This window comes from Camelus ferus, chromosome 13, assembly GCF_009834535.1.
Source record: "Camelus ferus isolate YT-003-E chromosome 13, BCGSAC_Cfer_1.0, whole genome shotgun sequence".
NCBI lineage: Eukaryota > Metazoa > Chordata > Mammalia > Artiodactyla > Camelidae > Camelus > Camelus ferus.
Window position 1 is genome coordinate 8,172,241 of NC_045708.1, and position 27,338 is coordinate 8,199,578.

General features: G+C 51.1%; 1 protein-coding gene across 5 annotated transcripts; it reads left to right on the forward strand.

The window, feature by feature from the left end:
- Positions 1–27,338, forward strand: MFN2 (mitofusin 2). Of its 5 annotated transcripts, none has more exons than XM_032495211.1 (20): positions 2–242; positions 1,466–1,603; positions 2,009–2,093; positions 6,021–6,199; positions 11,037–11,172; positions 14,065–14,227; positions 14,918–15,042; positions 15,751–15,859; positions 15,973–16,080; positions 17,001–17,154; positions 17,378–17,445; positions 17,587–17,708; positions 19,064–19,190; positions 19,550–19,654; positions 19,897–19,999; positions 20,433–20,653; positions 21,255–21,410; positions 22,822–23,018; positions 23,858–23,992; positions 25,192–27,338. In XM_032495211.1, exons 4-20 carry the CDS (start codon positions 6,025–6,027, stop codon positions 25,259–25,261), a joined length of 2,274 nt encoding a protein of 757 aa, XP_032351102.1. In that variant the 5' UTR covers positions 2–242; positions 1,466–1,603; positions 2,009–2,093; positions 6,021–6,024; the 3' UTR covers positions 25,262–27,338. The 5 variants fall into 5 exon arrangements, with proteins under 5 accessions (XP_032351103.1, XP_032351102.1, XP_032351100.1 ...); XM_032495209.1 differs by having other exon boundaries at positions 2,026–2,093; XM_032495208.1 differs by lacking the exon at positions 2,009–2,093.

Sequence of the window (27,338 nt, forward strand, 5' to 3'; positions counted from 1 at the left end):
CGCGGTGAATCAAGGCGCTGAGACGCCTCTCCAGGCGCTGACCCAGCGGACCCCTGACCCATAATGAGTAGTAGGGTAAACCCGGCTGAACTCGGAGCCCACTGACTCACCCGGGCTAGAACGGCAAACCTGCGGCGGCTGGTGACGCGCGCGTCCTCCCTCCTCCTCCCACCTGTCCCCGGGGTGGCGCTCGTCGTTGACGTCGGGGCTATAATGGCCGCCGGGAGGCTGGGAAGGTGAAGGTGAGAGGGCGAGCGCGCCGGGTGGTGGGGCCCGGCCCGGCCCGGCCCGGCACAGCCTGGCGAGTCCAGAGCAATCCGGCGTGGGCGGGCGGGACGCTGGGTTCCCGGGGGCTCGGGATTCAGGCTGGCAGGCGTCCACACGCTCCGGCCTCCCCGCCGGGCCCTCACGGCCCTGAGGGGAGGGGGCGGGACTCGGGACTCGGGGGTGGGGTCCCCTGAGGCTCTTTGTTACTCCTGCCTTCTCACCGTTCACCGCCGCCTTCCACCCCTGCCCTCTCCCCACTTCTCGTCCATTTCTCTATATTTGGCAGCATTTATTCAGCACATGATAGGTGCCCACGTTCTTCACCTAAAGCCCTTCTCCGACTTCCCCAAATTTGGGTACTTACTGCTCTCGCACAGTAGTCTGTTTACTTGTTTGGCTTTTTAACGGACGGTACGCCCCTTGAAGGCAGGGACTGTTTTTTAATCCATCCCTAACTCTAGCGCCTAGCACACACAAGAAGGCACACAGAAAATGCCGAATAATTAGCTCCTTGGATGCATGAAGCCAAAACGGCCCATTCCCTTCTGTTGTAAGCCTTCATTGCTGTTTCTTTAATCTATCTACTTTCTTTTTTTTTCTCCCAGAAAGGGCTCTGACTGTCACCCTTCCCACCCCCAAGGGTGGAGTAAGGCAGCTCCACATAATTGAAAACAAGCTTTTCAGTCAAAGGGACGTGCTATCTCAGTTCCCAGCTTGGACTTAACTGGCAGGTCTATAAATCTTTTTAAATATTCTGAGCTTCTCTGCACCATAGAATTGAGAATTAAGTAGATATTTTACAGCATCTGGCAGATAGAGAGAGGCTTTTAATAAGCTCCACTTCTCTTTCTCAAACTCCACCCTCCCGTCTCTAGTCCTCAGTTCCACAGTCCTCAAGCCCAGCCCTTGTCCTGCTCTCTCCTCTCGCCCCTCTGGATGTGCCTTTACCAGGGCCCCTGCTTCTTAACAGCACATGGCTGAACACGTGATTGTGCACACCCAGGCTTGGCCCCACAGCTGTGTTTTTTCCCCCAGGGCGCTTCCTCACATGCCATCCCAGTACCTCAATGAATAAGCTTCCCTCTGGGATGAGTTTGTTTGGCTTTTAAACCTGATTAGACTTGTTTAGCACCAGCTTTTTTTTTTTTTCTTTTCTCTTCTCCTGCCTGTTGACCTTTCCCTTTTCCTTTCCAATTAGTCAGAATTGGTGGAGTCAACACAATCGGTAACCATCCTCAACCTGAGACAGGACAGAGAAGAACTCAAATTCTTTTCGTCTTTTTGACTCCAGCCATGTCCATGATGCCCATCCTGTGAAGGTCTCACCATCCAAAAAGTAAGTGGTGGCTGTGACATCTGGCACCCTGGATCTGGGTTGAGTGGAAAGGGATGTACTTTGCTGGCCATCCAGTGGCAGTTCTCTTGGATGGGGTCATCTTTTCACAGACTTCGAGTTTCCCAGCCTGTGTTGGAAAAAAAAACTATCTCCTTTCAACTTCCATGAAGGATTTCACTGACTGGGGAGAGAGCCTGTTTAAAGGCTGACAGTTTAGAAAGTGGCTGGGATCTCTGGGCTCTCTGAAGAACAAGTCCCTGTCTCCCTTGTTTGTTCTCTGCTGTGCTGGCTCCTCCCTTCCCCTCTCTGCGCAGCAGAGGTAGGCTCGTTGGCTCCTTATCACAGCTCTTCTAAGAATCTGCTCTGCCCCTTTACCCTGTATACTCTTTTGTTTCAATTTCTTAGCTTCTCCTCTGTTCCAGTTGTGCCAGCAGACGATCCGTGGATCCATTTTATTTTTCCTGCTAGGAGCTGCTGTGCATTAAACTGGGTAAGGAGGTGGTGTGGATTCATGGACTGTGCTTGGGATCCAGACACACCTTACAGTGAATTTTGCTGCTGCTGTCACTACACGCAAGGCACCTCATGCTCCTTAACTAACAGCTTAGGTCGAGACAGAGCTTTTGATTACCTTGGAGTGCTAAGAGCAGTCTAGAATTGGGTTTGGTTCTGGTCGTAGGTTAGTATCTGCTAATATCTGCTGATATCTGTTAATACCATGTCCCAGAACTTTTTTGGAATGGGAGTGGGACACGACCAGGATGGATGAGGCTTTTCCCAAAGTATGATTCACAAGGTTTTTAAAACTGTTACAGAGAAGGTTTTCTTCAGATAAATTTCTGAAATGCTGCATGAAATACAGTTAAACTAGGGTCTTTACAACAGGCTTTCCTTCCCAGAGTCTTTGCTCTGCTCATGGGCTCAAACAGAAGGGAACCATAGCATATAGTGTTTGACAAATCGATTCTGCTATGGAACCCTTTTTAGATGGAACGTTGGGTGCACTAGAGTTCTGTGGGCCACACTTTGTGAACTGCTGCGTTAAACTCTCTGAAGCCATGTCCTCAAGAGCACTTTGAGGCAGTCACAGCAGCTTGAAGCAGGCCGCTTAGTGTATAGTTGCTATTGGAGCTGGACTCTGGCCCAGCTGCACCTGGGGGACCAGCCCCACATGCCTGCGGTGAGCCCTGCAGTGAAGTAGGGACTATCAGGGCTTTCCAGAGGAGGAGCAGGAACCAGCTGCTTCCTCCTACTCTAGACAGTTAAGAAGCCAGCAGGCGAAACCCCAAGATAGCAGAGGCCCTAACTTGGCTTGTGTGTGTGTATTTTGCAACTTTGGTCCGTTTGTGCACATATGTATGCCCAGCTTGCTCTTTGGAAGGATTAAATCCTGGAATCGGAAAGGTTTGTTCAACACTCTTGACTCACTGAGCGTCAAATACTAAGAGACAGATCCTTAACCCAAGGCTGCTTTTTAAGAAAAAAGTGCATGTATGTATGTCTTCCAGGGATGGAGGGTAGGAGAGTGCTCCCCTTCAGGGGCATTCACTAACTCAAACCGGGTCTCTCACAGTTGGGAGGGAGGAAAGTGGAAATGGAAATGGGTCACTGCTCTCTATCAGAGACTGGCTATTTAGAAGCTGACAGATTAGAAGGAGACAAATTATGATTAAAAAAACCCCTGAAGTCTGGTCAGGTTGCATGGCCCCCATGGAAATGGTATGGATGGAGTAACACTAGAGGTGGGTCTAGAAGGACAAGAGGAGCAGGCCAAATGGGTGAAAAAGGAAAAAGGATTACAGGCTGAAAGCAGCGTGTGTACCACAAACATGGACTCTCAGCTCGGGCACAAATGGAGACAGAGAAATCAGACAGTTCAGAAGGGTTGGCAGTAGGTTCCACATGAGAGGTTCTGGGCATGTAGCTGCCGGCTGGGGAATGTTTGAGCAACTCCTGGATGGGCTGACTTCCAAGATAACCTTGAAGCACTAAGCTTTAACTAGAGTGCATGCTTTTGAATCTTGCATTTCCTGAATATTAATGCTTTTAGTGTCATATCGTTTGGGCTCGCAAACAGTGACCAGAACTTGAAAGCATTTGCTTCTCAAAGCCAGCTGAGCTCTGGGAACTTGCAGCCTGCGAGCAAGTCACTTCTGGGGCAGGGCCCCGCTGAGCCTCACCCCTGAGCAAACCTGTGTCCTCTGATCCCTGTGGCAGCCGTGCGGCAGCCCTGGGGGTGGGGGTGGGGGGGTTGCCTCTGCCCTTCCCTGAAGGCTGGAGATTTGAGGAAGGAGTCTTGTGGTAGAGTTTATTATTGTTGTTTTAGGACATGTAAAGCTACCTTTGAGCTTGTGCTGTGTCATCTTTAATCTTCTCATGATCTGTGTGATAATCTCTCTTGTATGCATGAGGAATCCAAGGCTCTGAGGTTAAAGAACTTGCTCAAGTTTAAACAGCCCAGAAATAGTACAGTTACAGTTTGAACCCGGCTCTGTCTGATTCCAGAGCCTGTCATCTCCAGCACTAGCTACAACATGCCATCCCATCCCAGACCCTGTTCTCCTTTCAGTGACTTTCCTCCTCTGCTTACATGTCGCCTGTTTCTCTCAGAGCCTTTCCTGCCTGGCCACGGGAAGCCGGGTTCTAGTGTCCTCTCCTTTTCTGCTTCGGAGGAGCCGGTGGTATTTTCTTCCCAATTCCCCTTCTCAGAGCTCTGCTGTCTTTTTTTCTTCCTGCTGTCTTTCTTATTTAAGCCCTTGACTCATGGCCTCCATGTTAAGAAAATCTCACAGATGTGGCGTATTCCTGAGGAGGAAGGTAGAAACGGACATATAGTCACTTCTCTCGCTCATCTCCCCAGAAATCATTAGCATCACAAAATGATCTGTGGGTTTAAGCAAAACAAGTGGTTCCCAGTTCCCTGGGGTCTCTCTACCAGCTCATTGGGATGGTTAGTTCATAGCAGCCAGTTTTCAGTTGTTAGGCATTTTTTCCCAGATATTCTTTCTGCTTCTCAGGACCTTATTCCACACCCTTTGGCACTCTTTGGACGCTTGTCGTTTATGTCCACGCATGAGCAATGCCCTCTCATTTCCCAGATAGAGTGAGTGCCGGGTTGGGTGGGGAGCGAGTGGTGCTGTGATTAGGGTGGCTGGGGAGGGCAGGGCCAACGAGACATTGCTGCCTGTTGGGGAGAGTAGAGCAGGCACACAGCTGTGCACACTCCTCCTCCTCCTTGGGGGAGGGGGTGGCTTTTTCCTTTGACTTCCCAGAATCCGAGGGCTGTGCTGAAGAGGTAGGTCTGTGCATGGTGGGAACTCTGAGGACCAGTCTGGAGAGTCCCAGCCACATCTGGGTGCCACCTTCTCTGGTCTGTCTGCCTCTTGACTTTGACCAAAGAGCTCTAGGACTTTGGAGTTAAACCTCAAGGCCCTGAACATGTTATTGCCATGGGAAAAGAAATAAGCTGCAAACATGTACATGTGACTGAGTGAGCGCCAGAGAGCTACCCACACAAAACAGACTGCGATGATACGCAGGCGTTAATAGTTCTTATCACAGGATGATGGGGTTATGGTGTTTTTCCTCTTTACTTTCCACATTTTCTACAGTGTACACATTTATTTATTTATTCATTTAACTTTAAAAAAGGCTAAATAAGTTTATTATTACATACAAAAGTAGAGAGACTTGTACTGAGATTCCCATGTACCCACCATCCAGCTACAATAGCCATCAACTCATTTATTTTTGTTTTATCCATCCTCCCTACATTGTACACATTTATAACGAAAGAGAACAATAAATGTTTTTCAGTAAATTGTAGAAGTAGACCTCTTATTTGAAAATCAGCTTTGCTTGTCTACCCCCACCTCCCACCAAAAATAAAAACAAAAAAACAAAACCAATTAGGAGCTGGGGCCATCAGGACCAAGTGGCCCGGAGAGGGTGGTGGGACAACCAGACCCTGAGCATCACTTCGCCTTCACTGCTTGCAGTATTCAATACTTCTCCTCAGGTGGGTGATGTATAGGAAATAAATGAGATTTCTGCCATTCTTGTCTGCCTGTGAGTCAGAGGAGGGCATTTCCGTGTGTTACCTTGTGATTCCCTTTGCCTCGCACCCCGTCTTCTCTGAGGTGGGGAGGGCGGGCCTGTCCCTGTTCAACAGGCAGGAAAAAGCCAGCACTAGGCCTGCACTCAGGGCCCTGGCTCTAGGGGTCTGGGTCCCACAGTGTGGACAGGGAGACTGGCCCAGGTGGTCTCTTCCTACTCTTGAGATGCTGGTTCTGATCTCGCTGTCCCTGATCTCGTCCTGGAGGGCCCATGTTCTGGTCCCGCTGCTCCCTGCCACACCCCAGCAGAACGTCCTGAGCTGGGTGTCCCTGGGTTTGCTCACATGGTCTCTCTCTTGCAGCGCGATGTCCCTGCTCTTCTCTCGATGCAACTCCATTGTCACAGTCAAGAAGGATAAGAGACACATGGCTGAAGTGAATGCTTCCCCACTCAAGCACTTTGTCACTGCCAAGAAGAAGATCAATGGCATCTTTGAGCAGCTGGGGGCCTATATCCAGGAGAGTGCCACCTTCCTCGAGGGTGAGAGACAACCAGCCTGCTCAGCCAGGCCCACTCCTGTTGGTTTCTGTATTTAACTGGCAGGATTTGGCGGCAGGGAGGTACAGCCCTGCTCTGGGGAGCTCGTGCCCGGATGGGCTGTCACCTTTAGCAGCGCTCTGCTTTTGGAATCCTATAGACTTGGGCTCTGGGGAGATTGGGCCAGGAAGACTAGGGACCTGTCTTTGAAGAATTTGACATACTCTGTTCCATTTAATCACAAGGGGTAGGTGAATCGTCCCCTCATCTAAGAGACAAGCGGATTGAGGTTTTGAGAGTTGTTTAACACTTTGTAAGTAACACAGCGGGCTTTCCCAGGTCTCTGACTCCAAAGCCCAGGTGTTCTCCTTGGTCCAGTCTGCCATCAGTACTGAGCGCTGGCTGGGTGTTGGCTGTTCCTGACCAGGGCGTCCTTTCTCTGATATTTTTAGACAGCAGGACTATGAATAAGAAACTTGTGTCACCAGCACCTTTTCCTCTAGTTACTAATTTGAGCCCAGCCTCTAATCCCTGCTCTAGCAGCCGAGGAGGACTGGTTCCCAGGGTCCCACTCGGTCTAGGCACCACCTCCAGCCACTGGCTTCTCAGGCTCCCTCTAGAAGACACACCTTGGCTCTAGGTCCTGGGATTGTCAGTGAAGACCCAGTAGCTGAGTCTTATCTGCCCTTGGTTTCCTTGTTTGTGAAAAAAGGGTTCAAGTGAGACCAAGAGTTTCTAAATTCCAGCCTGCAGAACCCTAGAAATTCAGTGGAAATGCCCCAGGGACACTCCATTCTTTGCTTTCCGCTGGAGTGGCTTGGTTTCTGGTTGGTTTACATGCCAGACTGTCACTTAAGTCTCCCTTTAAAGGAGGGGAATGGGTCCACTACTATGATCTGAATGTTCGTCCCCCCATGATCACATGTTGGAACCCTAAGGCCCAACGTGATAGTGTTAGAAGGTGCGGCTTTTGGGAAGGGATTGGGTCATGAGGGTGAAGCCCTCATGAATGAGATCAGTGCTCTTATAAAAGAGACCCTACAAAGCTCCCTCGCCCGCTTTGGCCACGTGAGGATACGACAGGAAGTCTGCCCGCACCTGACCAGGTGAGCTCCCTGAGCTGAGACCTTCCAGCCACCAGAACTGTGGGCAACACATTTTATTATGTATAAGCCACCCAGTTATGGTATTTTGTTATAGGAGCCTGAACAGACTAAGAATGGACTGTTTATACCCTGCCCTTAACGTGGTGCTTGATGCAAGAGAGGGTATTCACAAATTTAACATAATTTGTTAAATTTAAATTTTTGAATTTCCAAGTTAGAATCTTGGTGGTTGAAAATATTCCAGTTCATCACCTGTTTATTTAGCAGTGGTTCTGGGGTGCCTGGCACTGTGCATGCAGGGACGGGGCACACCAGGCCTCTGTCCCCCCAGAGCCCAGACTAAACCCCCTGTGATGCTCTGACTCACTCACTCAGATGGTTCTGTGGACGAACAAGTGCTTCATAATGAAGGTGTTTATGTGATGGCATCCGGAGCAAGTGCTTTGATTTCTTTCTGTGAAAATACGAGGCCTCTACAATTGGCAGCCTGGAAGGGAAGGAGCCAGAGTGATCCTGAGATGTATTTGTGATTGTCTTGGCTAGGGAAGGGGATGACTGCTGCTTTGGGACTGTTCTGTAAAGGGCAGGTGACGAGCTTGTGGGCCTCCTGGCTGTTTCTTTTATTTTTTATTTTTATTTTTATTTTTTAACATTTTTTTATTCATTTATAATCATTTTACAATGTTGTGTCAAATTCCAGTGTAGAGCACAATTTTTCAGTTATACGTGAACATATATGTATTCATTGTCACATTTTTTTCTCTGTGAGCTACCATAAGATCTTGTGTATATTTCCCTGTGCTTTACAGTATAATCTTGTTTATCTGTTCTACAATTTTTAAATCCTGTCTGTCCCTTCCCACCCTCCACCCCCTTGGCAACTGCAAGTTTGTATTCTATGTCTATGAGTCTATTTCTGTTTTGTATTTATGCTTTGTTTTTTTGTTTTTGTTTTTTAGATTCCACATATGAGCACTCTCATATGGTATTTTTCTTTCTCTTTCTGGCTTACTTCACTTAGAATGACATTCTCCAGGAGCATCCATGTTGCTGCAAATGGCGTTATGTTGTCGGTTTTTATGGCTGAATAGTATTCCATTGTATAAATATACCACCTCTTCTTTACCCAGTCATCCGTTGATGGACATTTAGGCTGTTTCCATGTCTTGGCTATTGTAAATAGTGCTGCTATGAACATTGGGGTGCAGGTGTCATCCTGAAGTAGGGTTCCTTCTGGTTATATGCCCAGAAGCGGGATTCCTGGGTCATATGGTAAGTCTATTCCTAGTCTTTTGAGGACTCTCCATACTGTTTTCCACAGTGGCTGCACCAAACTGCATTCCCACCAGCAGTGTAGGAGGGTTCCCCTTTCTCCACAGCCTCTCCAGCATTTGTTATTTGTGGATTTTTGAATGATGGCCATTCTGGCTGGTGTGAGGTGATACCTCATTGTAGTTTTGATTTGCATTTCTCTGATAATTAGTGATATTGAGCATTTTTTCATGTGCTTATTGATCATTTGTATGTCTTCCTTGGAGAATTGCTTGTTCAGGTCTTTTGCCCATCTTTGGATTGGGTTGTTTGGTTGTTTCTTATTAAGTCATACGAGCTGCGTATATATTCTGGAGATCAAGCCTTTGTCGGTTTCATTTGCAAAGATTTTCTCCCATCCTGTAGGTTGTCTCTTTGTTTTACTTCTGGTTTCCTTTGCTGTGCAGAAGCTTGTAAGTTTCATTAGGTCGCATTTGTTTATTCTTGCTTTTATTTCTTCTAGGAGAAAATTTTTGAGATGCTGGCTGTTTTTTTTAAATGTGGCCACAGGCTTGCAAGCCAGCTTCCTCCAAGGCACATTCCAAAGGCCACACCCACGTGCCCACATAAGGAAGGAATGTCGATGGTTCTGAGGAGGGGTGACCAGTGGACATGGGGAGGCCTTGTTGTTTGGTTACTTCCTTTTGTGGTACCAGATGGTGCAACTCACTGGGCATCTTTGAAAAGCAGTTGTCATGCTCCGGATGCTGTGGGAGTGTTCTCAGGGCTGGGGCCTGTCAGCCCAGTGGTTCGCAAGTGTCTTAGTCTGTTTGGCAGCTGTAACAGAAATACCATAGACTGGGTGGCTTATAAACAACAAAAATTTATTTCTAACAGTTTGGGAGGCTGGGAAGCCCAAGATGAAGGCACCAGCAGACTTGGTGTCTGGCGAGGGCTGGTGTCCTGGACTGTTGTCTCTGTAACAGCACGTGTAACCACATGGCAGAAGGGGCTCGCTAGTTCTCTCGGCCTCTTTTCTAAGGGCACTGATCCCTGTCACGAGGGCTCCACCTCTGTACACAGTTGACCCTTGAAAAACACAAGTTTGAACTGCTTGGACCCACTTACATGCGGATTTTTTCAGTAGCAGACACTACGGTAGTGCCCTATGATCCGTGGTTGGTTGAATCCACAGATGAGGAACTGTGCATACGGAGGGCTGACCAAATTACGTGCTGGTGTTTGACTGTGTGGAGGGTTGGCGCCCCTAACCCTCATGTTGTTCAAAGGTCAACTGTACCGTCACACCATATACGGTCACGAGGGGGCCACATAAACTTTTAGTCCATTTCAGCAAGAGTGTGCTGAGGGGCAAATGCTGGGCTCCCGCCCAGCCAGCTGACGCACCTTCCTGGTGCAGTACTAGATGGGATGCAGGCGAGATCTTGCTCACTTGCTCCCATCTGTTGTGATTTGTTATCCATCCTGCATGTCAAGGGCACTGGGAAAAAGCAGTGCAGTGCTCCCAGTATCCGTTCACTGCTGGGTGCTGGGTGCTGGGATCAGGCAGCTCGGCCCTCACGTGGTCGGTGATTTGGACAGGTGAGCTAGACAGTTACACTGGGGTGAGATAAGGGCTAAGGTGGGAGGGAGTACATGGTGCTGTGGGTGCACAAACAAGGGGGTCTGATTCAGGTGAGGGGGGTCAGGCTAGGCTTCCTGGGCGCTGTGCAGGCTAAGCGGGACTGAGCCAGAGCACCCCAAGGTGGTGCATTAGTTAGTTCTTCAGAGTGGGAGGGTGTGTATGTTGGGGTAGGGGGAGCACTGAGCAAAGCCCAGAGCAGTGGCGAGTGTGGGGAGGTGGTGGGGCGGAGTGCGAGGCAGAGGATGTCCAGTGAGCAGGGCCGGATCAACAGGCCCTCGTGAAGGTGCACAGGTACCTGGTCCCAGTCCTGGCTCTGCCATCTACTAACTCTGATCGGTACGTGATGTGGATTCAATGAGACTGTGTTTGAAAAGTGATCAGAACAGTGACTGGCATACAGTGAGAACTTGGTGAGTGTATGTTTAGTAAAAAACATGCAAGTAAATGATGGCGATTAGCATTCAAGTGGTTCACCGTGTACCAGCCCCCATTCTTAGGACTTTTTGTGTTTTAATTCACTGAATCCTTTCAGTAATCACAGGAAGTAGGTACAATTGTCATCTCTGTTTTAAGGGCAAGGAAACTAAAACTCAGAAAGGTTCGTTTGTCTGAGGTCACAAAGTTAGGAAGAGATAAAAACCAGCACTTCCATGCACTGGAAGCCAGGCAGTCTTGCATAGCCGTGTTCTTAACTGCTGCACTACGGCCCCGCGGTAGGGAATCGGGACCTGCAGCCCGGCGGTAGCAGGGAGCTGTGGCTGCTGGACTCTGTCCCTTCCAGCCCTGTAACTGTGGAACTCTGACCACGTGACGAGCTATTTTCAATCTCCACCTCCAGACACCTACAGGAACGCGGAACTGGACCCTGTTACGACAGAAGAACAGGTTCTGGATGTCAAAGGTTACCTGTCCAAAGTGAGGGGCATCAGCGAGGTGCTGGCCCGGAGGCACATGAAAGTGGCTTTTTTTGGCCGGTGAGTCTTGAAGTCCATGTGCTTCTTCGCTTCCCAGCGAGGAGGCGGGGAGGGAGGGAGGCCGGCGCTTTGTGGAGGATCGAGTCTGAGGGCCCCAAGGCAGGGAAGCAGCTGGCATGCCTCAGAGTTCAGTACGCTCCGTGTTTTTTAATTATGGTAAAATACACATAACAACGTTGTAAACTGACTACAACTCAATAAAAAAATACGCATAACATAAGATTTACCACCATAACCATTCTTAAGTGTATAGTTCAGTTCTGTTAAATACATTCACGTTGTCATGCAGCCATCACCAGCATCCATCTCCAGAGCTGCTTCCCCTAACAAAACTGACACTCTTGTACTCATTAAATAGCAGCTCCCATTCCCTTCTCCCCAACTCCCTGTAACCACTGTTCTACTTTCTGTCTCTATGAATATGGCTAGGAACCTCATAGAAGTGAAATCATACAGTATTTGTCTTTTTGTGGCTGGCTCATTTCACTTAGCATAATGTCCTCTAGGTCATCCATGTTGTAGTGGGTATCAGAACCCCCTTCCTTTTTAAGGCTGAATAATGTTCCATTGTGTGTATACCTCACATCTTGTTTATCCATTCATCCTTGATGGGCACTTGTTGCTTCCACTTTTTGGCTAATGCTGCAGTGAATGTAGGTGTACGAGTATCTGCTTGAGACCCTCTCTCAGTTCTTTGGGTTTATACCCAGAAGTGGAATGGGTGGATCATATTATCTTTCTATTTTTAATTTTTTGAGAAACCACCCACCATTTTGTTTTCCATAGTGACTGCACCATTTTAATTCCCACCAGCAGTGCACAAGGGTTCCAGTTTCTGCACATCCTCCCAAGGCTTGTTTTGTGTGTTTTTGGTAGTAGCCATCTTAATGGGCGTGAGGTGGTATCTCTTACAGATTTGATTTACGTTTCCCTAATGATTAGTGATGTTGAGCGTCTTTTCTTGTGCTTCTTGGCCATTTGTATATCTTCTTTGGAGAAACATCTATTTAGGTCCTTTGCCCACTTTTAAATTGGGTTTTTTTTGTTTTTGAGTTTTAGGAGTTCTTTATATATTCTGGGGTTTAGTCTCTTATCAATAAGATATACAATTTGTAAATGTTTTCTCCCGTTCTGTAGGTTGCCTTTTCACTCTGTTGACTCTGTCCTGTGAGGCACAGAAGTTTCTTTATTTTGATCTAGTCCAATTTATTTATGCTTTTATTGTCTATACTTTTGGTGTCATATCCAAGAAATTTCCAAATCCAGTGTCGTGAGCCTTTCCCCCTATGTTTTCTTCTAAGTGTTTTATACTTTTAGCCCTCGGATCTGCCTGTTACACTTTGAGGTCTAGTTGGTACCTCTGGAATGTTTGCCACAGCACCAAGAAATTCTCCAGTTTTCAGTGAACACTGGCTGGCCTAAAAAGTGAACTCAGTTCTGACACCTTCTCCCTGGAGGTGGCAGCAGACCCTACAGATTCAGAGCTTGGTCCCACAGGGTGTCCCCCACTTCTGATGCCACTCGGAAGCCTGTGCTTCTGCTCAGTTGGCTGTAAATCAGAAGTTCCCATGACCTCCTCCTTGAGTTTAATCTGCTAGAGCAGCTCACAAAGCTCAGAGAAACACTTACTTACATTTGCTGGTTTGCTATAAAGGAGACTGTAGAGGACACAGATGAAGAGGTGCACGGGGCGAGGTCTGGGAAGACCCTGAGCACAGGGAGCTGGGGCACATCGCCTCCGGCTTCATCCACCCCGATCTCATTGTTCAAGGGTTTTTATGGAGCTTAATGCACTAGCCCTCTCCTTCCTTTTCCCAGAGGTCGTGGGTGGGACTGGAAGCCCCAAACATCTAATCACTTGGTCTTTCTGGTGACCAACCCATCTTGAGACTGTCTGGGGGCCTCACCCTGAGTCACCTCATTAGCATAAACAGGTCTGCTCAAAAGGGGCTCCTTGTGTGTCACTAAAGACACTCCTATCACTCAGGAAATTCCAGGGGTTTTAAGAGCTCTGTGCCAGGAACTGGGGACAAATCCCAAATATATTTCTTATCACACCACAGCACCTTTTAAAAAAAAAGGTGAAGTCCAATATGGGGGGAAGAAAAAAGGCACCCATTCAGATTGGATGCTGTACACACTGTGATAGCTTGAGGAATAGGCACTCTGTCGTGTGCCCTGCCCCCGATGACCCGTGACCTCAGAGGTGGCCTGCAGCCCTCTGGGCTGCCATTTTTCATCCTGACTTCAGAGGTGTGGCCCTCACTGCTGTGAGCTGGAGCCTGTGAGTCTGCAGAGTAGAGCTGTTTTCAAGAACCAGAATGTAGAAAAGGGGCGTGATAGGCAGGGGTGCTCCAGTAATCTGCCCCCGCAGGCAGTTATCAGCTGGGACTGATGGGGTGGGGCTTCAGTTTGGGAAGAGCATGATGGGAGGAGAGCAGCACAACCGGCCTCTTGTAGGGAACCAGGGACACTGGGGTCACTCAGCTGAGGTCGCTTAGACTGAGGAGGACACCCTGGGGGTGAGTCAGCGGTTTCAGGTGGAAGAGGAGAGGGTTATCCTTTGGAGACGGACAGGTGGTCTCCATAGTGACTCTGAGCACCTCATGGTGGGTGGCAGGCTCACTCGAGGGCAGGTAGTGTCTGCGTGCTGGCGCCGCATTGCCTGAGCCTCTTGAGGGTTGGTTTGCCGTGATGAACCAGGAGCGCGTCCCAGGCACCAGCCAGAGGTGTTATCCATCCATTTTCGTAAACACAGCACCCATCCTGCCTGTCTGGGCACTAGTGTCACTACAGAGAACGAGACTTGGGACTTCCAGGCTGGCAGCTTCTTTGTGACAGCCTGAAACAGAGATCTTGATAGCTTCCCTGACAGCCAGGACTTCCTCGTAGGACGAGCAATGGGAAGAGCACCGTGATCAACGCGATGCTCTGGGACAAAGTGCTGCCCTCCGGGATCGGCCACACCACCAACTGCTTCCTGCGGGTGGAGGGCACAGACGGCCACGAGGCCTTCCTTCTCACCGAGGGCTCTGAGGAGAAGAGGAGCGTCAAGGTGAGGCGGCAGCCGTGGGGACTGCTAGCTCCGCTTTCAGCCCTGGGCACCCGGCAGGCTGAGCCGGGCTTACACCAGTGTGCCTGTTGTGACAGGACTAGTGACACCTCTAAGCAGAGGGCAGTGTCCAGGGGGGTGGAGTGTGGGAAGCCCTGTCCTAGCCTGGCTGTTTGGGAGGCTCGAGCGCTTCAGGGAGGGTGTGAAGCCTGGAGCCCTGGGAATCAGGATTCGCACTCCTTGTGAATTGCTAGACAGCACATCTGCCTTTTCCCATTGCAGTGAAGATGTATGTGCATTGTCCTTTTCTGGGGTGTTGCCAGAGAACAGCCTGCATTTTCCCTGTGATTCTGACACATCAGCTAGGGGCTTGCATGTTTTCATTTGGCCGAGAGCCAGCTGTTTTCTTGGTTGGGGACATGTGCTGATTTTGGTTCATAAAGAATTAATTCATGCAGAAAAACCTCAGCTTTAGGACAGCATCCAAGAAAGAAACATAAAAGAGGAGCGGAGAACAGTTGGTTCTTATTGGAAACTTCCAGCTCTTGACTTTTTATGTGTGAAATGAAAGGAAAAGGGGTAGCAGATTGGGCAGTGGTCTCAGGCCACTGTGTTGTGGCCGGTGGCGCCGGAAATCTGCAGCCTGGAGGCTCTCCCTCAGCTCTGATCTTTCTTTCCCTTCTCCCCCACCAGACTGTGAACCAGCTGGCCCACGCCCTTCACCAGGACGAACAGCTGCATGCCGGCAGCCTGGTGAGTGTGATGTGGCCCAACTCCAAGTGCCCGCTTCTCAAGGATGACCTCGTGCTGATGGACAGGTAAGAGGGAAGGTGCCTCCCTCAGAGGTCCAAACTGGGAGGGCACCAGGTTTCCATTCCTGGATTTGCAGGCCAGGGTCCCCCCAGGTCCTGTTGTTGCTCTGCTTAAGTATATTGCCTTTCAAACTGGCTCAACCAAATCCTGCCTCTTGGATTTCCCCCAGGATCTGGTTGCTGTATCCCTTGGGAGACATCAGGGCCCTGAAGATGTCCCAGTGGTGGTCTGGGAAGAGGGACAGGAGGGATGCTCACAAGTTGGGAAGCTTCTCAGACTCAACCCAGTTGTTTATTGTGGGGGGTGTGGAGTTTGCCGTGGCGAGGTCCGCGTTGTATTTTACTTTTCTCGAAGGAACGCTTTGCTTCTGCTTTGTGGATAGGTTATAATTACACCAAGAAATGTAGTACTAGAGTGCTTACCGGACTCATATAAATACACAGCTTCACCTTAATTTGTAATCCCCAACGTGAAATTCGTATCATTAGGTTTTTATAAAAGTGATAGATACACGTGGCAAAAAACACAGTTTCAGACAATCTGCGAGGTTATGAGATGAAAAGTAAAAATCCCTGTAATAAGGGCCAGACCCGACTTCTCTCCGCTCTGTAGCTCTCTCCTTCTTTGCCTGACTGCCTCAGGTCTGTTCAGAGCAGGAGGTATAGAGCCTGTGGTCTGTGTGCCTGATGAGGGTTTGCCCCTGTCACCTCTAGCCCTGGCATCGATGTCACGACAGAGCTGGATAGCTGGATTGACAAGTTTTGCCTGGATGCTGATGTGTTTGTGCTCGTGGCCAACTCGGAGTCCACCCTGATGCAGACGGTAGCTACTCCTTTGTCTTCTCCCACATCCTGAGAACCCAGCCGAGTAGGAGGGCTGGCAGGGCCTTGGCTGTTACAAGTCCTCCCCCACTGAGGTCTTCCCCTTCCATCCAGGAAAAGCAGTTCTTCCACAAGGTGAGCGAGCGCCTGTCCCGCCCGAACATCTTCATCCTGAACAACCGCTGGGACGCGTCCGCCTCGGAGCCCGAGTACATGGAGGAGGTGGGCACCGCTTTCCTCAGCCGTGTGGGGAGTGCCACCCCCTGTGTCTACCCAGAGCCTCTGTGCTCTCCCAGTCTGCATCCCTGACTAAATCTCATCAGCAAAGATGTCCCAGGTGTTCCCTGGGGTTGCTGTGGTGGCTTCTGATGGCTTTAAAACTACTCCCTCACTTCTCCCATTCACTTTCCCGGACCCCTCTGCTCTTGAAAAGGCTTTCATCCCAGTCTGAGAAGCATTCCCCGACTTTAGCTGTACCCTTGCTTGAGGCCAGTGCCCTCTTTAGTTCACAAACAATTAATCATTATAGAACAGGCTTAGCTTTAGAAAGACCTCCAGGAAAGAAGCTGAAAAGAGAAGGGAAGAGTAATTGGTAATACTGACAACTCAGAGTGGATGAAGATCTGTTAACCTAGAGAAAAGCACCTAGCACGTGGCAAGTGTCCACGAGAGGCTGTCATCACTTCTAAGTCCCAGCAGTAGAACCCCGGGGCTTCAGAGCTAGAAGGGCGCCCACTCATTTTATAAACGAGCCCTGGGAGGACTCGGTAGGTCAGTATAGAGTCTGGGTTTGGGTTTCTTGACACCCAGGTTCCCGCCCTTCTGGGCCACCAAAGTGAGACACTGTGTCAGCTCTGACGAGGCAGTTTGGGGCGTGTGTAAGCATTTCTGCTTGTTTATTGCGTGTCTTTGGCAGGTTGTGCCCCAAGGATCCCCCATGACATGGGTTCTGGGGAGCCTGGTCGCTGGAGGACAGACAGATGGTGGGAGATGGTTGCTGCGTGTGTTTGTGCCTTCTGAGTCTGAGCTGTGTGACTAGATTACCTGGTTTTTTTAAAAGAAGCTGTTGGGGCTGTGGGCTCCATCAGGAGGGGCCACCTGCACCCCACCTGGTCACACACATCCGTCTCCTTGGGCCCCAGGTGCGGCGGCAGCACATGGAGCGCTGTACCAGCTTCCTGGTGGACGAGCTGGGTGTGGTGGACCGCGGCCAGGCCGGAGACCGCATTTTCTTTGTGTCTGCCAAGGAGGTGCTCAACGCCAGGATCCAGAAGGCCCAGGGCATGCCCGAAGGAGGTGACGATGGAACAGCTTCTTGCTTTTCCCTGCTATTTGAGACGTTTGGTCGTGTGCTAAGTCAGTTGTTGGAAATAGTTCTGAGAATGAGGTGGTGAGAAGAGCTGTGGGTGAGAAGCTCTCTGCTCCCCAGCCAGTGCTCAGCCAAGTTCCCTTTGGGAGGTTTCACTACTTTTCCCACCTGCCAAGTAATTTCTGGACTAATGTGGTGCAATTCTCCTAGGGGGCGCTCTTGCAGAAGGCTTTCAAGTGAGGATGTTTGAATTTCAGAATTTTGAGAGGAGATTTGAGGTGAGCATGAGCCTTTGATTCTGGTATCTGGCGATTCTATGCCTCCCCAGCTCTCACTGGCCATGTCCCTGGCAGTGAATGCCCGAGCCTGGCCTTTGGCTGGTGGCCTCTGCCTCCCTCAACGTTTCTTGTTTGTTCCAGGAGTGCATCTCCCAGTCTGCAGTGAAGACCAAATTTGAGCAGCACACAGTCCGGGCCAAGCAGATCGCGGAGGCAGTCCGCCTCATCATGGATTCTCTGCACGTCGCGGCGCAGGAGCAGCGGTAAGAGCCCAGGCGGAGGGGTGCGTGGTAGCAGTCGCCTTGCCCCACCTGGGGACATCCCTAGGGCCAGAGCCCAGCCGGCAGAGCCAAGTCTCTGGGTTCCCACCAAGCCATGTTAGGGCCACACGGAGTAGCTGGGTGAGGAAGCTGTGGGTCTGTCTGTCCCACCCTGGCCTGTACGGGGAGGTTCCCCACAAGCCTGTGCTGGTGGCCTTGGCACAGTGCTGCGCTGAGCACCATGACTATTCTCAGAGCCTGGAGCAGAACACGTTTTCTTAAAAATACCTTTTTTTTTTTTTTTGGAGAAATTAAAATACAGGAAAGTACAGAAAATAATACGTCTTGCTTCTATCACACAGAATTGACAATATTTGCTTTATATTATTTTTAAGTTAAAACACAGAAAAAAATGTTGAATGCCCTTCGATTCTTCAGCCCCCGTCCTAGTGTCCCTCTACCCACTCCTCAGAGACAACCTCGGTCGTGAATTTGGTGTGTAGTCCTACCATCCATTTAAAAAGTACTGTTTCTGTAAATCCTAAAGAATTGCTCCGCACACGCTTTAAACGTCCAGATACAGTATCATGCTGCACCTGGCTTCTCTTTCCACTCGGCCCTGTTTTGGCCTTTGTCCTTGTTGGTACCCGTAGCTGGGGTTTATGACTATTAGCTGCTATAAAGCAGTCTGTCATGAATATACCTCATTTTCCCATAGGTGGAATTTTTAGATTTCATTACTATTGCAAACCCTGCTGCAGTGGATGCCAGTTTGTGCGTCCCCTTGCACACGCCTGCAGGAGTTTCTCTAGCACTAATTCCTGGAGGTAGAGCTGTTTTATCTTAGAGTATTGGCATTTTCAGTTTCACCCAATCTTTGCTGCTTTCTGAAACATCTGAACCCATTCACAGTCTCACCAGCAGTGTATGCTGGAACTCCCATTTCCTTGACCCTCACCAGTACATCAGACTGGGAGATCTTTTTGAGGCTTCCGGGTGACATAGTACCTCTTTTTTTCTTTTTCTTGATTATTACTAAGGTTGAGCTTTTTTTTTTTCTTTTTAATTTATTGGTAGAACTTGTTTTAACCCCTTGAAAGCACCCTCCCCCCGTCCGTCACCACCACATCTCCCAAATTGAAAGACTTAAGAGTGAGTGGTCGGCACCGTCTCTCCCTCATACCTGGGAAGGGGAGGAGCACGCTTCCGGGTCTGCGCATGAAACTGCCACGGCCCCACCGACCTCACCGTGGCCAGGACCATGGCCGGGGACCCATGCAGGCTTTCTGGCACCCGTCTCGCTCCTCTGCTTCGTTGAGTGGGGATCTGTGTCTTGTAACCAGTGCTCTTTCTTCCAGGGTTTACTGCCTGGAAACACGTGAAGAGCGGCAGGAGAGGCTGAGATTTATTGACAAACAGCTTGAGCTTTTGGCGCAAGACTACAAACTGCGAATTAAGCAGATTACAGAGGAAGTTGAAAGGCAGGTGAGAAATGGGAGGAAGCACATTGGGGAGACTGGGACTTTGAATAAGGTCTCGGCACTAGAAAAGTGAAAACACAGACGTCTTCCTCTTCGGGGGCTTCTCAGCCTTAATTGGTGCCTCCCTGCGTTTGTTGTTCCATCGTATGACCCTGGGCAGGTCGCCCTCCTCTGGGCCTCCTCCTCCATTTCTTAGATGAGTGCATGGTCATTCAATCTTTAACATCCCTTCTAGCTCCATATACTGGCTGAGGGCACTGCTGGTTTGAGGGGAAGGATGTCCAGTCTGTTAGAGTCCATCTGGTACTGAGAACTGGGCCCTGTTCTTCTTGATGCATCACAGCACGCTTCCTCCTGCTGTAGGTGTCCACCGCGATGGCCGAGGAGATCCGGCGCCTGTCTGTGCTGGTGGACGAGTACCAGATGGACTTCCACCCCTCTCCAGTGGTCCTCAAGGTTTATAAGAATGTGAGTCACTAAGTGGCAGGTGCACTGGGCAAGGGTCCCCTTTAATTTCTTCTGGCTACTGGAATTCAGGATTCAGCCCCTTCTGGTCTGAATCATGGCCCCTCAGCCTGGGAGATGAACCCCAGGCTCACTCAGCCTTCTGCCATCACCGGTGGGCCCAGGCTGACCAGGTCCCTGGGCTCCCTAGAAAGAGCCCCTGGCGGAGGCTGCTGCTTCCTTTAACCTCTCTCTTCTGGCTGCAGGAACTGCACCGCCACATAGAGGAAGGACTGGGCCGAAATATGTCTGACCGCTGCTCCACGGTCATCACCAGCTCCCTGCAAACCATGCAGCAGGAGATGATAGGTCAGTGCTGCAGGGGCCCCGGATACAGTTTCAGGCCAGGATACAGAAATAATGACCTTTCCTTATCTGTCACCTTTTACGATGAGTCAACGTGATACCTTCAGATTCTGGGTGCGTGTCATGAGTTCACACCACACAGAGACTCGAGGAGCCATTTTGCGTTACACATGGGACTGTCACAGGCTGAGAGTTTGGCCTGCTCTTTAAATCCACACGTTAGCAGGTAGGGAGCCTCAGTCAGCACACCCCAGGGAGAGCTGGCCTCCCCCGTGAGGCGCTCCCCGCCCCAGAGGCCCGTGCGTCCAGGCCTGGTCTCTGGTCAGCGCCATCGGCACCATTGGCAGGGGCAGGCGCGGCCCGCGCGCTGAGGCCAGGCGCTGGCGTGGCCCAGGGCAGAGCTGATGTGCTTTCTTCCCGTTTCTATTCCCAACAGACGGCTTGAAACCCCTCCTGCCTGCGTCTGTGCGGAGTCAGATGGACGTGCTGGTCCCTCGGCAGTGCTTCTCCCTCAGCTACGACTTGAACTGTGACAAGCTGTGTGCCGACTTCCAGGAGGACATCGAGTTTCATTTTTCTCTCGGGTGGACCATGCTGGTGAACAGGTTCCTGGGGCCCAAGAACGGCCGCCGGGCCTTGATGGGTTACAACGACCAGGCAAGCAAAGCCCCTCACCCTTGAGCATTGGGGAGGTCGATCTGTGCTCTGCCTCCAGACACATGACCATTCTGAGGTCACAGCCCTCACGTGTATGCCACCACACAGCACACACGGTCCAGGTTCTGCCAGAAATCAATCTAGCTTTACCTTGAGCACTAATATTGGTGAAACTACAAATGCAAGCTCTTTTTTTTATTACACGTTAAAGTAAGTATGTGACTGTTAAACACAGATGACGTATCTATCCACGTACCAGCGTTTTAGCACTTAGATTTTAAACCACCCATCTCTGCACCACTGGAGTAATTGCATGTACTGCTCTTGCTGCACATCCCACATTTGGGGAACTGTGCTGAAGTGTCCCAGGGTGGCCGCTGCTCACATTCTGTGGTTCCCACAGTGCTCACCTTTGGGGTGGCAGGTCTGTTAGGAAGCTTAAATCCTTTGCTACATGTGAAGCTCATTTTCCTTTTGGAAATTAAAGAGCCACTCTCCATGTCCCTGTTCTGGACTCCTAGCCTGGAGGGTCACTGAAGGTCCCGTGGAGTAAGAGACTTGGTCACCTTCTTCTTACTCCTCTCCTCATTTCTCTGTGCAGGTGCAGCGGCCCATGCCCCTGACCCCAGCCAACCCCAGCATGCCCCCACTGCCCCAGGGCTCCCTCACCCAGGAGGAGCTCATGGTTTCCATGGTCACCGGCCTGGCCTCCCTGACGTCCAGGACCTCCATGGGCATTCTCGTTGTTGGAGGAGTGGTCAGTGACAAGCCCTGCTCGGGCAGGGTGGGGCAGGGTGGGGCAGGCGGGTGGGGCCCAAGGGGCACAGTCTGGGGTGGAGGGGTCCCCGCATCAGCCCAGCACTTCACATCCACGGCCACCTCTCACTTTGCTCTCAGGAACTGTGCAGCTTTAGCCCTTTAACATCACATGTATCAACTTACTAAGTCTCACTCAGCTAACGTGACAGAGCACTGTTCCCGTTTTCCAGAAGGAGAAAATCCGTGATTGGCTTGCCAAGGACACATAGCTAGGATTTGAACTCTGGCCCCATCTGACTCCAGGGCCACGTTCATTCCCCTGTAGGTCCAGGACTACACGATAGATAGGGAAGTGACATGAGAAAGTGACAACCCTGGGTTCTAGAGAGATGGGTATGACCAGGAGTTTTGCATTTGTAGGTGAGGAGACTGAGCTACACTTATAAGGGCTTAAGACAAAAAAGAGGCCAGGCTGGGCCTCGAACCCTTGTCTCTCCATCTGCGGTTTTATTGCCCTTTCCTTTCTGCCCCAAGGACTGAGATCACTGCCTTCTTGGTAACTGAGCTACTCCCCACATCCTGATGCAGGACACACAGCAGCCAGAGTAATTTATGGCTTGCATTTTCCTGGTGATGCTGTAGAGCAGTGGCAGAACGTGATGGTAACAGAACTGCCAGGAGCTGCGCTCTCAGCGTGCTGAGATGGGGCCCCTCCCTCCTGGTCTGCAGCTGGTACACGCTGGTTCCTTTCTCACAGACGGTGACCTGGCAGAGAATTAGCTGAGACTCTGACAAGGACAGTTGTGTCACTCTTCTATAATCAGTGTCTGATTTTACCCAAACAGCCCTGGGAATTGGGTGGAGGCCATTATTCCTATTTTAGGAGGAAACAGGTGTAAACAAACTTGCTCATGGTCCCACAGTTAGGATGGCAGGCAGCACTAGAGCCTCGGTTTCTGGCTCCAAGTCCAGTGCTCTCTGACTGTAACTACACTACTTTGAACTAAAGGATTACCAACCAGACCGTAAAGAAGCCATCCACTGAGGAACAGTGTGCAGAAATCTTATTGTCAGTGTCACCGTAATGGAGTGTCACTTCAGAATACTCTAGCATTTATCATTAAGATTTTTGCTGGCCCAGATCTGTGCTTCTGGTCCTAACAACCACAGAGGTGGCCCCACCCCACAAGTCACATTGTGGGGCCCACACTGTTTCTCTCATTTCCAAACTAGAGATGGTCCCTGCCCTTCTGGCCTCAGTGGGACCAAAGAAGACATGGACAGTTCTGAGTCGAAACACAAAGACTCCTTGACTGAGACTCGTGGGAAAGTCCAGGCAGCCACAGGCCGAGGGGATGGGCGGCTGGGCAGCCGAGAGGCTGCGCTGGCTGACCACTATGCCTCTGCAGGTGTGGAAGGCCGTGGGCTGGCGACTTATCGCCCTCTCCTTTGGCCTCTATGGCCTCCTCTACGTCTATGAGCGTCTGACCTGGACCACCAAGGCCAAGGAGAGGGCCTTCAAGCGCCAGTTTGTAGAGTACGCCAGCGAGAAGCTGCAGCTTGTCATCAGCTACACCGGCTCCAACTGCAGCCACCAGGTCCAGCAGTGAGTGCCCCTTCGGCCCCTGGGGCCAGTGCTGCCTCTCGTGCTTCAGGACTTCCTCTCGGTTCCCTTCTAACTTGGCTGGGAAGCCACTGGGTCCTGAACCTTGTCTGGTTCCCGCCTTCAGCTGTGCAGGGCCAGCTTGCAGGCCAGGGATGGGAGAGGAGTCTCTCCAGGGACACCTTACATCCTGGGCTGGGGCCACACAGGCCTCTGGTCCCCCCAGGAAGGAAGACATGGGAAGATGAGGGGTGTTACTTGTAACGTTTTTTTAAAAGTTGCCTTAAAGGGCTTGGGTTGTGGATGTCGCTGTTATGTTCTAAGCCACAGCTCATTCTTCATGGCGCATCTTCGGTCATGTGGTAATAGATCGCTTGATCTCGGTGGTAGGGGATGAAGGTGCCAGCTGCCTGCCTTCTAGTGCTATGTGGCAGGCCCTCTGCTAGGCATTTTGCACCTGATTTTTCATTTTGTCCCCAAACCCTTTGAGGTAGATGTTTTTATCAGCATTTTCTTTTTCAAAATGAGGAACTTGAGATCAGAAGAGGAGTCTTGTGTTCCCTGCCACTCGGCTGATCAGCAGCAGAGCCGGCATCTGAATCCTGGGCTGCGGTGCCCAAGCCGGGGCCTCCTGCTCTGTGCTCCTGGTTCTTACACTGTGGTGATGCCAGCATGTGTGGTGGTTGTGACACCCACGGTCTCAGCAGGGGTGGGGAGGGGATTCTGCCAAGCCAGGACTGGCGCAGGGCAGAGCTGGCAGTAGGTGACAGATGGGATTGACTGCCAGCAGCGTTCTCTGCAACCCCACATGGCCTGGTTGATCCTCACTCTCCCCTCCTTAGGGAACTGTCTGGGACCTTTGCTCATCTGTGCCAGCAAGTTGATGTTACCCGGGAGAACCTGGAGCAAGAAATTGCCGCCATGAACAAGAAAATCGAGGTTCTTGATTCACTTCAGAGCAAAGCCAAACTGCTCAGGTGAGATTGGCCATCGTGGCATCAGGGGAAGCCCAGGCCCGTGAGGTTACAGCTCACAGGCACCGTCTCCGTAACTGCGGCGGCTCAGGCCCTTGACGTGCCCCGTCCTACTCAGTCTTCAGTGTCCCTTCAGGGTCACATCATCACCTTCATTTTATAAATAGGAAAATTGAGGCCTTCAGAGGTTAAGAAACTTAGCTGTGGTCCAACAGTACAGGGTCAGGCCAGCAGTAGGAGAGTCTGGATGTGCTGGGCCTCGGCACCCTCGGACACTCCGCACGTTGATTGTCTCCAGAGTGGCCGGGACACTGGGCTAGACCTGCCCCTCATTTTCTGCCATTTCTCTGCGAGCCCCAGGAAGGTGGCTTATCAGCATCTGTACCCACGGGGAAGCTGGCCAGGCAGCCAGTGATCGGGACCCAGGTCTGCGTAGGGTCTCCGTTAAAGGCAGGGCTTCCACCAGCAGTTTGTGGAGAAAGGGTGGGTGTGAGGAGTCAGGAGGCCTGGCTTCTGGTCCTGACACTCGGGTTTACGCAAATCACTGAGCTGTCCTGTGTCTTGTTTTCTGTAAAGTAGAGTCAGATTTCATGACACAGCCACAGAGCTGAACGTAAAAGTGCTCTGCAGGAGTCCTCGGCCCACTCGGCCCGAGATAACATCAGCCCTCCTCAGCCCTCCGGGACCCTGTGCTTCCTGCCCCCGCCCCCGCCCCCGCCGTCAGCGCCGAGGGCAGCTGAGCGGAGGGCTTCGGCGGGCCTTCCCCTCCCCGCCCACCACCTGGGAAAGCTGTTTTCTAGGGACACACTGCTCACCCCCTGGGAAATCTCTCGGGGTGGGTGTCCCTGCTGCCGTCACATACAGGGACCCAGTGAACCTGGGACGGGCTGCACGTCAGCAGCCCAGCCCCTTGCTGACAGGCAGGAGAACTGTGTTCCCATCAGTTTAGGGACTTGCCTGTGGTCCTGGGGTGAAGCAAACACTGGGCTTGACGGGCAGAAAAGCGTGACTTTTGTTTCCACCGCTGATTAACGGCGCGGTGGTAGGAAGTTATTTTATCTCTTGGGCCTCATTTTCTTCTTCTGGGAAGTAGAAGTTATCAGAGGATTAAATGAGTAAGTGAGTCTGTGTGCAGCGCCTGACAGGTAACGCTGGTACCTGTTAGCAGCTATCACTGCTACAAAACAACTGTTTCTCCGCAGGAATAAAGCCGGCTGGTTGGACAGCGAGCTCAACATGTTCACGCACCAGTACCTGCAGCCCAGCAGATAGTGGGCAGCCCGGAGCCAGAGCCTGCACGGGACGGGGCCTTCGCGCAGGGCCCGCACGGCTCCTGTCTGTTGCCGCCACCGTGAGAGTGAAAGCACCCGCTGTCTCCCACCGTTTTGAGCCCTTAAACGCTAGTTATTTCCCCTATCCTTTGCCTGCTGTTGCAGGAAGATCTTCCAGCTCTTACCCCTAAAGGAGACTTTTTCTAAAAATGATGACTATGGACAGCATGGTACCGAGGAGTCAAGTCGCGTCTTTTCTCTGCTTTGTCAGGTTCCCTTGACTGAGAATCATCTGATTGCTTGCTGAGGTCTTGGGATGGGCCAGCATTGCAGAGTGCCTGGCTGGGGCCTTTGAGGGTATCAGCCGGCACCCCCTCCTCTGGCCAACACTAACACCCACCCGTGCACACGTGCCCGCCGTGCACCCCAGCTCACCGGCAGAGAACGACAGCCTTCGCCGGTGGTTGCGTTTTCTTCCCAGACTGCACTGCGAACAATTCCAGGAAGGTCCGGGCCGTCCCGGGAGGGCCCATGGTTTATGTGTCGGTTTAGTCTTTCGGCTTTCATGCTTCGTCCCTGTTTTCAGAGCCTTCCAGACCAGCCTTTCAGTCCTGGTGGTGGCGCTCAGTGTGCCTTGGGTCTTAGGCTGAGGTGGGCCTTGTGCCATGTCACAGAGGCAGCTGGAGTACTGAGTAGCAGAGGGGAGATGGCGTGTGGAGGGTGGGTCATGATGTCTGTGTCTGTGCTGTTGGCGGGCGGCCGGGGCTGTGACGAGGATGGACTTGCCCCGCTTCTCCTCATCGTGTCCCTTGTTCTAGCTTCCGTCCTTAGCCTGTTAGTCTGGCTTGTTATTGGTGCAAGATGGTTTGGTCCAGATCATTAACGGATGTAGTGGAAGGAAAGATGGTGGAAGGAGGGGACCTTGGTGGCAGTCTGAGGGGAGTGGGCCCCACCTGGGACGGCTGGAGAATCTGGAGTCGACACAGAACAGGGCCCTCTGTTTGACTTCACCCTGTGAGGGGGTCGTGGGGTCTGAGAGCCCACCTTACTTGCTTGATGGCATCTCTCTTTTGCCCTCTAAGAGACACGTTCCCACTTCTCACCCCACCTTGGCCCAAGCTCCCCTTGGCCACCAGTCCTCTGGACAAAGTCTCCTGTGCCAGCGAGGCTGCACTTGGCCGAGAGACAGTGCGGTAAACCCAACACCCATCCTCCCACCCTCCCTGATCCCCAGAGCCTCCAGCTGACACACGTGGCCTCATGTTGATTTTGAGAAGTGTTTCCTGTTGTTGAGTTTGAGGATTGTTACTGGTCAAAGTTGGGGCAGGTTCCTGTCTCCAAGGTGTTAACGGTCTGGGGCAAGCAGCCTCTGGGTGACAGCCTGTGCAGTGCAGGTCAGAGAACTTCCTAGAAGCCACCAGCAGCTCTCTCCCAGAAAGAGGCGGGGCTCCAGCAGAGAGGTGGGGCTGTTCCTGCTCTTTTGAATCTACCCACCCTCCGGCTTCGGGGAAATGACTTGGCCGCTGCTCGTTGGCGGGTGGCCATGCAGGTGGCATCCTCTCCAGGTGCCTGCTTGTTCTTCAAACCCTTAGTCTACGCTGGTGTGGGGAACAAAGTGATGGACTTCACCAAGGCCACTGTGCAGCAGGAGGACACTGAGCTTTTTGCCAGGCCCGGATGGTGGTCACCACACAGTGCGTCTGGAAAAATCAGTGTCACACAACTCCAATGAATTTTGTGCTTTTTGGGGAAAAAATTATTGAGGGTAACTAAACATATGAATTATTTTGAATGTAGCCTCTGGGCAGTGAATGGGATTTTGAGCTTCTTACACAATAAGTAAAATTAAATTTATACCACTGAGGGCGAGACTCTGAAAGAAGTGTGGCAAAAAGCACTTTAATTTAATGCTGCTATCTTTGTTCTCGGTTTTCATGTTCATTTGCTGGAGAGCGAGATGTGCTTGACATGGTGAGTTTTTTCTCTGATGCGTTCAAGGTGATGTATTTTGCCTGAATTACTCCTGTATCATTGCTGATAATATTGGACACTAAAATAAAACCTAGTTGGAAACCGTC

Bases quoted from the DNA above. Each gene is read 5' to 3' on its own strand.
- MFN2 (XM_032495211.1), top strand. From the start codon at position 6,025: ATGTCCCTGCTCTTCTCTCGATGCAACTCCATTGTCACAGTCAAGAAG. The intron at 21,411-22,821 runs GTCAGTGACAAG...ATGCCTCTGCAG, and splicing joins TTCTCGTTGTTGGAGGAGTG to GTGTGGAAGGCCGTGGGCTG. The intron at 23,993-25,191 runs GTGAGATTGGCC...GTTTCTCCGCAG, and splicing joins AGCAAAGCCAAACTGCTCAG to GAATAAAGCCGGCTGGTTGG.